The sequence below is a fragment of the Lycium barbarum genome, chromosome 1 (genome assembly GCF_019175385.1).
Source record: "Lycium barbarum isolate Lr01 chromosome 1, ASM1917538v2, whole genome shotgun sequence".
Taxonomy (NCBI): domain Eukaryota; kingdom Viridiplantae; phylum Streptophyta; class Magnoliopsida; order Solanales; family Solanaceae; genus Lycium; species Lycium barbarum.
Genome location: NC_083337.1, coordinates 153,592,066 through 153,602,578, shown reverse-complemented (window position 1 = coordinate 153,602,578; position 10,513 = coordinate 153,592,066). Strand labels below are relative to the sequence as shown.

General features: G+C 36.3%; 1 protein-coding gene across 1 annotated transcript; it reads right to left on the bottom strand.

Annotated features, from left to right (window-relative positions):
• Positions 1-9,046: 9,046 nt before the first annotated feature.
• LOC132645321 (uncharacterized) lies at positions 9,047-10,242 on the bottom strand. Its single transcript, XM_060362247.1, has one exon. The coding sequence runs from the start codon at positions 9,799-9,801 to the stop codon at positions 9,310-9,312; it is 492 nt and encodes a 163-aa protein (XP_060218230.1). The 5' UTR covers positions 9,802-10,242; the 3' UTR covers positions 9,047-9,309.
• Between the last annotated feature and the right edge of the window lie 271 nt (positions 10,243-10,513).

Here is a 10,513-nt window from a genome sequence, read left to right as displayed (position 1 = left end):
ATGTACACCAATAATTACACAAATACATCATATTTTCCAGTATGTATACAACAGATACAGGCGAAAAATACAGTATAAAACGTTCATACACCAAAAAATTAACAAATATGTCATATTTTCCGGTACGCATACAACAAATACAAGCGAAAAATATTATATACAACATAGATACACCAAAAAATTAACAAATGCGCCATATTTTTCGGTATGTATACAAGAAATACAAGCGAAAAACATTGTATACACGGTAAATATACAACAAATACAGCGAAAATCTGGACTTTTTCCAGATCTGACCGGAAAAAAATTCCGGCGAATACAACGATGACATTTTTTTCCGACATAGATCTGAGTTTTTTTCTGCTTTTCCGGCGTAGATCTGAGTTTTTTTTCTTTTCCGGCGTGCCCTCGTCGGCATTTTGAATTCTTCGTGGTGGCGACGGTGGAGATTGGAGGGACTTTGTCGAAGCTTCGTTGACTAGCGGAACCAGCTATAAAAAAATTTGTTTGGTTCGTCGGAGCTTCGTCGGCTAGAACCAGCGCAGTCGTCGGAGCTTCGTCGGTGTTGAGGCGGTGTCGGAGTATATAGTTTACTGGGCGTTGGGGTTCAGTGCGTTAAGTATGTATACATAGGAATAAGCTACGCTATGTAGTTTATATATATGTGTTTGCTACGCTCTTTAGTTTTGTAAAACTATAGTTATGGGAAATAAATATGTATATATGTTAGCTACGCTCAGTAGTTTTCTCTAAAAAATTACTGGGCCAAAGCCCAACAGCAGCAGATAGCAGCAATCCTAAAATGGGCTGAGCCCATTTAAATCATATTAACTCCTCTATTTTATTTTTTGTGCATTTGATTTGTATTGTATGACTAACACTTTGTTTGTTAATTTAGATGAACCTTAGAGAAATTAGTGGGGTTTAGTTTTAGTAATGCATAGTTAATTTAAGGAAAACCAACAGTTAATTCCATAAGATTTCATTCTCTCTTTCTTTTTGTTAAATTATTCATAGTATCTACAATATTTATTTTCATTAGAATAATTGATTTTCAAAATAGCATAACAACATATTTTGAGCTAAAGGAATCATGATTTATTCTTACTATCTTAGAAAATTAAAAAAACGTCACTAATACGCAAATATGAACTCAGGTATATTTATAAACATTGTTTTTAAGATTTATCCAACTATGCATATTTTTAGTCGAATATAGTTAATAAAGGGTAATAAAAAGAGAAAGAAACTCACGCCCCCCTTTGCACCGTATTATAGAATAAATCTAGAATTTGTTTTCTACATCGCCGTGTTCATATAATTTTATCCCAAGTTTAAATTTGCTAAGTCTTCTCTTAAAAGTTATTACTTATATACAAATTATTATATTTATGTAAGTCTTATTTTGAATAGCATTATTATATTTTCATTTAAGGTCTTGCAACATTTATAAGTCTTATTTTAAATAGCATTTATAAGTCTTATTTTAAATAGCATTTAAAGTCTTCTTTTATGCAAATTATTATATTTTCTATAAATCTTATTTTAAATAGCATTATTACATTTTCCTTAGCAACATTTACAAACCATCTTCTTAAAATTTAATTGCTATATTTGCATTCTTTAGCCTTAATTAACTAACATAAGTCCGGTCGGTTAACCATATTAATGGGTCTTAAAGGATGCCTAATACCTTCCCTTTAGATTAATTGAACCCTTACCTAGAATCTTAAGTTAGTAGACCTTAAAACGGAGTTAACTTTAGAAAATAACTTTAATGAACTTTAGGTGTCCTAATTCACCATAAATAATTAGGTGGCGACTCCGTAACTTTAATTAACCCCGGAATTATCGGGATATTGTAAACTATTTTGACTCCGGTTAAAATGGGGTATAACAGCTGGAGCTGGAGCTGAGGCTCCCTCATGCTCCTCTGAAGCAGGTGGAGTATGGGAGGACCGAGATAGAACCTCATTATGGGACTCACCCTCCTCTATATCTGTTGGCGGTACTCTCTCAGTCTGCCTTCCTGCCACTGTCATGCCCTTTTGGGCTGCTGTAGCTTTTCTCTTTACAGGCATCACTGAAAATATAACACACCGTTAAGGAAAGAGAAACTCTTATATCATGGCTCTATCGCATGATCTATGATGAAGAAGAAGGTCATTTATTCCAAAATGCCCGCAGCCTCCTGTTTATAAGTGTGGCGCGCAACACACCCATAAACAAGACTCTACTGGACACGGCTCGTAGACACACCGTAGGACGAACAGCTCTGATACCACTTTTGTCACAGCCCAACCGGAGGGCCATGACGGGCACCCGGAGCTAACCTGTCGAACACCTATCATCATACTCTCATAGTCATATCTAGGTGAGCCAAATGGCTACCTCATAATCACCATGCATCACTAACACAATTTCCATCGGGCTAAGGCACCATTTTATATAAACATCATCAACTATGCCAATATATACACAAGCTGACAAGGCTACCAAAATGATATATCAAAATATGAGCCGACAAGGCTGAGAGATACCTAACTATACACGACTGTTTACGAGCCTCTAAGAAGAGTACATAATATCATAAAGACGGGACAGGACCCCGCCATGCTCATATATATATACGCTAAAAAAATAATACCAACTATTGCAACTCCAGATCAAATGGAGCACCTTTATGCAATCATTGAAAAAGCAACATACTGATCTGGTATGTGTCCCTGTCTACCTGCGGGCATGAACACAGCGTCCACAAACAAAAGGACGTCAGTACGAATAATGTACTGAGTATGTAGGGCATGAATAATAACATGAGATAAATGAATCATTTATACCTCTTAAGACGTTTGTTATACTTACTTAACCTTCCTTTGAAGAAAACATTTCATACATCAGCATATAATGATACCATACCGGACCGTATAGGTTCGGTGTCATCTATACCGGGTCATAACAAGGCTCGGTGTTGTCCGTACCCAACTGCAGTGGTGTGTGCGCAATAGATATCATACCTGGCCATATCAAGGCTCGGTGTTGTTCGTACCCAACTACAGTGGTGTGTGCGCAATAGATATCATATCCGGCTATATATGCTCGGTGTCACAACATAGCTTCATACGTCTATGACATACATAAGTATCCGAGAGAAACATTATAACACTATCAGGGTGACACAAAGTCGGTAAACCCCCGATTTCTATTATTGAATCACCATCATCATTATCATCATAACTATTATCATCATCATCATTATCATCATCACTATTATCATTATCATCATCACTAAGAGGAGCTTTTGCCAAAGTATCTCAAGAATATTGTAAGTTATGAACTTCGAGCATCTCTAGGATTAGGACATTGTGAATAACTTAGATGGCATCTCTAGAATTAACTCATCATCATAAACGTTATCATTATCATCACAAAGAACATAGTCAACAATATCAAGAGAATCTCGAGGATTATGAGCTTATAGCATTTATAGGAATATCATGGATATCTCGTATAGATTCAAAATGGGGAAAACATGTCTTTAGAAAGAAGGGTTAGCCTTACATACCTTTACGTCTTCTTAACTACTTAACGTTCTTCCCCCAAAGCCCGCAAACTCTACATTCAAGAGAATTTATACTAAGGTCAAGTCATTGAAAACATGCTTAAGTTCAAATTAGAGCAACTAAAAGGCTAACGGAATTTGGGCAGCACTTCCCCTATTTCATCAACTTCCACCATATGGAAAAAAAACTTCCAAACAACAATAATAACATTTAAAATACCATATTCAAGAAGTTACATTCAATTCAATCTCAAATTTATCCAAAATCCCTTTTTCAAGTTCACCTCATAGTCATCTTCTTCACTACAATACTTATGGCTTCTCCACTTTAATTCTTTTCCTTTCTAAGGGGTACTAAACTTCTACATCAACTCAACCATATGAATAGGATGAAGAACATACCTTATAATCAAGGAACTTCACCTCACTCAACTCCCTCTAAGATCAAGTTCACCACAACTTTGAAAGGAAGCAAGAACTATCACCTTCCATGGATTACCTTTGAGCTTTGATGTTGATCTTCTCTCTTGATGATATGGAAAGGTGTGGAGGGTTAGGGAACCTTCAAGAGCTCTCAAGAAGTCTCTATAAGTGTAGAGAAATAAATATGGAAAGTTGGAATGAAAATGAGGTCCTTGGGGATTTAAAAAGGTGGCAAAAATCGCTCCCCGGCTTAATTGGCGGTGAGCATGCGACCTAGCACACTAAGTGTGCGGCCGCACACTATCTCCACCACTTGGGGGTGGTGTTGGCCAGTGATTACACCTAAAATGGGGAGTTGGCGGTCAGTATGCTGCTCAGCACACTCAATGTACGACCGCACACTACCCCAATTTCTCTGATTTCGCGAAATCGCGTTCTTTCCAATTCGTTTGAACTCCAATCCTTATGGAACCTTCTTGGCACTTGTATAAAACTTCATTTACCTTCTAAGGGACCCTATATCTTCCCCTCAAGGTAATTCTAAGCAATTCATAACTCAAATGCTACATAATCTTCCCAAACATAACTCCAACTCCAATTTCTCCAACAAACTTACTTCCACCGCTTCTTATAACTCTGAAACCTTAAGGTGTACACTTAACATTGTCAAGTACCCTTCCTAACCTTATGAGGGCTTCATGTCTACTTTAGGCTTGCGTTGGTTCACTCATAAGGCAAACGTCACGAAGTTTCCAAGGTGTAACATTAAGAGTATCAAGAACTATGAGCTTTAGCACTTCTAGGAATGGAGTCATCATAGAAGACATTATGAATTTCATGTACAGGTTCACAACAATGGAATCATGACTTAAGAAAGAAGGGTTAGCCTTACATACCTTTACGTCTTCTTAACTATTTAACGTTATCCTCCAAAGTCCGAAAAATCTACATTCAAGAGGATTCATGCCAAGGTTAGGTCTCAAAGACACTCTTAAGTTCAAACTAGAATGATTGACGAGCTAACGAAATTTGGGCAGCACTTCCTCTATTTCATTGACTTCCACCATATTACAAAACAACTCCCAAACAACAATAACAACATCCACAATATCATAATTAAGTATTTATATTCAATTAAATCTCAAAACTCATTCTCATAATCAATTTATATCAACAACTTCAACGCAACCCTTTGTACACTTGTATACAACACTCTCTCGTCATCACTATTGCCCCTCATAACAAGATTATACTCAAAACATTCTAACAATTATAACCCAAGTTAATTTACTACCCAAAATATCATCAAATCTATATTTGAACTTCCTCTTCCACTTTCTTCCCTCATTCGAGTTGTTCAACAACCATGCATTCTTAATAACATGTAATAGATGTGAAAACTAACCTTTTATCACATAAGGATAAGCTCTGGATCAAGTTATCCACTTGAGTTAAACCTCCAACTTCAACACCGAAGGAATTCTAGGACTCTACAAATCCTAGTGAGCTTTCAACACTTGAATCCTTTGATTCTTGCCTTTTGATCTGTGATTTCACTTGGATTTGGTTGGGTATGCTTAGGAGAAGGTTCTAGAGCTTTTATGGACTTGGGAAATGTTGAAATGAAATAAACCGAACAAGGGTAGGGTATATAACTAAAAAAAAAAAAAATCTAGTACCGACCCGGATTTAAGGTCCACTTTTACGAACCGTAAAAATTATACGGTCCGTATAATTGGATCGTAAATTCTGACCAGTGGTTCACCCCCTTCTGGAATCAATTTACGGTGGAAGTCAGCCAGATATACGGTCCGTATATCCAACGGTAAAACCCACTTTTCCCCGAAACACATTCTCGTCGATTTGTTCAACCTTTAATCCTTCCAATACCTGTTAAACATGAACTTAACCCTTTATAACTATAAGATGAACTTGTCTAATCTCATTTAACCTTGATAATCCCCGTATCCAAGACTAGAACCACTGACACACGACGAATCTCAAAGTACAAAACCACGAGGTGTAACAGTACTCTGGGGAGGAGTTTCTTATTTGAACACTCTCTTTGCAAACTTTCAAAGAAGCAATTGAAATAAACAACTCAGTACGTCAAGATTAAATAGTTCCATTAACTGAAATCCTGATGTTATATTTAAATGGATTGGTAAAGCAATCTGTCTTTTAATATTCCAGACAATGTGCTCTAGATCAGTTTCCCTCTTATTGAATGTGAATATACCAACAAATGGAGCAGAGATTGGTGGTGCCTTTGGTGCTGAAAAATCTGCAGGTGGTGGCTGCGAGGCAGGAAGTGATTCTTGGAAGCAATATATGAGGCGCTCAACTTGGTAATTACATGGGCGTTTTCCTTGAACTCCATTTGCGTGTTATATTTTGGGAAGCATGACATTTTAACGCTTCAGTTGCTCTCACCAATTCAAATTAGTAGCATGTCTTAATTATCCCAGATATCAATACCTACTGAATTTAATTTCCATGATGCCAAGCTCTGCTGACCTAACTTGGCTACTTTTCTTATCATTGCAGCACAATCAACTATGAGTATGAACTTCTCATTGGCGCAAGGCATCAATTTTGGCCAGAATTAGTGAAGTCTATTGCCCTCTTACATGCTGAAGTATCTCATAGCTTGTTCTGCTGACCAAACTTTGGCTACTCTAGTATATCTAAAGAGCTTGTTACTAACCTTATCATTAAATGGAAAAACTCGGCCTTACTGCTGGCCTTCATCCGGCAACTTAAATATTCTAATCTTATTTCAACCAATCACCCTCGAAAAAACAACAGGTAGACGTATCTCAAAAGGACACGGGGATAACAGGTATGGTGGAGAGAAACAAACAGGCACAGTTAGAGAAACAAGACTGTTCATTCACTTTCTTTCTGCAGTCTTCTAGTTTATGATGTTATACAGCAAGCTTATTTAAGTTTGATGAAAGATTACCTTTCAACTTGCAAATTTATGCATACTTCCTCAAATATGAAGCAAAATCATACTATCAATTTAGTACAAGGCTGTTTGAGGATAATTTCACGGGTCGAAACAGGACATACTTCATCACCATTTGTCCTTTATTTTTGTGTGGGTAAGTATACTTTATTGGAATGGAATAGTCTATCCAAATGAAGCAAAACAAAAATTGCATTATTTTTAATTTTCGTATAAAGTATACTATATTGGAATGCAATAAGTCCAAATAAAGCGAAATGGATAATGGGAATTCATATAGTTGATTTTAACTTATTAATGATGGAGGTAGTGTTTGTTATATCACTTATATTGTTATCCTGGTCTTATGGTAATGGAGTTTGAAGTTAAGAAGCCAGGACCAGAACAGATATAATCTGTGAGACTGTGACATAATCAACCAATGAAGCCGAAAACTGTTTTGTCATTAAGAAACTAGGATGACGACATTGATAATCGGAAAGAATGAGGATTCTTTGTTCCAATTTTTTCCTGTATTTAGAACATGATAAAGAGATAGATTTTGGGCCTAACTCAATCCTGAAAAGGGTGCCAAACATCGAAAACAATGAATTAGGATGGGTCTGACTCTGATAGCATGATAAAGAAATAAATTTTGGCCTACTAAAACCCAAAGGCTAGCACACGAGGGGATGATTGCTAGACCAAATAGTCCTTATCCTACCAACATGGGACTGCAAATAAAACATGATTGAGTTGGTCGTGGTTGATCATGTGTGGTGACAAAAAGCAGAAGAAAATTATTGAAGTTTGGTGAACCATCAGGACAGAAGAAAAAGGGATGGACCTAAAACCAGACATATAGGTGATGTGTAGGTTATTAGCCGTACACTTGCACTATATTCTCACTGACCAATGCTTGTTTCCCAGAAATAGGGGCAGAATGTCCTTCTGTTGAGGCAGTAGCTGAAAAAAACAAAATTGGTCCTATTTGGTCCCAGAGAATGTAAGCATGACAAACAAACAGTGTCCCAGGCCTACTTTAGCACTCCACTTTCCGTGGAGTTTCAAACTCCGACTATGATTCTCTATGGTACTTGGAAGTAACTAAACTAAATAAACTAGTCATCTATGATGGTGTTTGATTGACTATTAAATTTAAAAAATAACTAAAAACTTCTATGGTTTAAAATAAATCATAAATATATGTATAGTTATAAATCATTTCATTATGTAAAATAAGAAGTTTAAAGGAAAACTTGGTTACGGGAACCAAAGGTTAGGACGACTACTTTAGTTGAGCAAGACCCAAAAAAGCTTATTCTTACCCCTTACCCCAAGTTAAATAAATTGTTTTTAAATAGAAAAGTATGACATTTTTTTTAGACGAACTAAAAAGGAAAGTGTGATATATAAATTGGGACGGACGGAGGGACCGAACCATGGCAAAGTAAGATGAGCATAATTTCACTTCTTCTTAATCCTTAGTGTGTCTATGGTTTTATCTTTTGTCTTCCGGCTAGCCAAAATGTACAAACTACAAACTATGAATCTGCCTATTCTCAGAGTTTCTGGATATACCACAATTCACAATCCCTGCCTATAAAATAAGCTAAAAGATATTTTTCAGTTGGGGGTTGGTTAACAATCTCTGCACAATAAACCCAAAAAAAATAAAAAAATCAAAGATCTACTTGGGAGTGGTAACTACCAATGGAAAAAATTAATCTGGCCATATTCGTTGCTTGATTATGAACAACAAAATGATATTGCCTGAGGGACAATATCAAACACATAAACACTTAACACGCAAGCAAGGAAACTGGACCAATCTGAGAACCTAACCAGTAGGAATGGTTCAAAATACGTGTTCTAATAGAACCAAGATCCTACAGAAATGGTTTGATACACATATTACAAGAGAGGCAAGATTATACTTCCTCCCTCCAAGATTAACACTCACTTTAGCTCACAAAATAATTGTCACTTTAGGAATTCAAGATTAAAGTCAACAATCATTTCCAGTTATACTCAATTAAAGAAGTCGGAGTTGTTCTTTTTACTAGTGCTAAGTTCTCCAAAAATAGATAAATTAAAATGGACGGAGTGAGTAGCTTGTAAGCTAAAAGAAGGCTTTCTCATATAAATGAATATTTACAGGACACATAAAGAGCTAATCAAAACTGCAAAATCTGTTGGGCAAAGTAAATGTTAGTACTACAATTCAAACACACTGACCAACAGTAAATTTAGAGCAAGTAGTACTATTCCATTCCATAATAAAACTGCCAATTGCCCTGTTGTCTTAACATAAATTAACACGTTACTTGAGTAATTTCCCCAACATGCCTGAGTTGAAAACGGATTCAATGTTTCATTCACAACCTCCATCCAATCCCAACGAAATTGCTGGGATACAACTCTCCGATCGAATAATCACCGCGTGTTTCATCTCTCCACTATTTTCTGCTGGAGTACTAGACATCGACCTAAGCAACTTGGGAGATTCCAAACTCCTCCTCAAAATCTGCCTCATCGCAGCGATTAAATGAACAGTCGGATTTAAAGGCGGGCTAGACGAACTGAAGTTCTTACAGAAGTTGAGGTGACGATTCAAGGCCTCTTCAGTACTGATAAGCATGTCGCATCGTATGATCTCGTCTTTGATTGCCTCAGCACACAATCCGCAAATCCACTTCCCTTGATACCGCTGGCGAATTGTTTCTATATATGATAGAGTGCATTCCTCTGTCAAACCGCAGCAATCGCATTTAGCGAAATCAACATCTATTGGTGCTGTAAGTTTTGCTTTAACTGTTTGTGAATCTGCTGATTTCATCACCATTGCATCGCTGATTATCGACATCCTTATTCCTCAATCTGAAAACGAATTTCAACGTGAAATCAAAAAAATTGTTCTAATAAACAAGAAATTAGTCCGAATCTTCATTATGTTTTATAGAGTTGATGATAATATCACACCTGAACTATCAATTTTTCACGAGTTTCGCACTTAAACTACCTGTTGTTCCTTTTTCCTACCTGAACTATCACCATCTGTATTAAAACACACTTCGAAACTGACTAGGCAAACTATCGGTTATTCCTTTTCCTACCTCCACTATCACCTAGGTTGTTTTAATACATTAGTTCATGTAAGGAAAAGGAACAAACTGATGTGAAACCCGCCAGAAAGTGATTGTTCAGGTGTATTTTTAACCATTATCTCTATTTCATATATGTATACAAATCTGAGCTAAAACAGTTCATCTATGACCTACTACTAATCTATATGCATGGTAAATAAACTTACCAGTAGAAGCAGATGCAGATACAGAGATAAATATATGCAGAGAACTTTAGAAATTATAATTATTCCTTTTTCTTCTGCTTATATTGGAATAATGTTTACAGAACTTAAAAGGAATACTTTTCTATCTTTCTTTCTCCCACTCGCCTTCTTCTTTGCTTTTTTTCCTTATGAACAGAATACGTATCCATAAAGTAAAAAAAACAAAAAACTTAAAAAAAGTTCACAGAAAATTCTACAATCTGTTTATGGACTAAATGAACAGAGA

Coding starts and splice junctions, on each gene's coding strand:
- LOC132645321 (XM_060362247.1), bottom strand. CDS start 9,801: ATGTCGATAATCAGCGATGCAATGGTGATGAAATCAGCAGATTCACAA.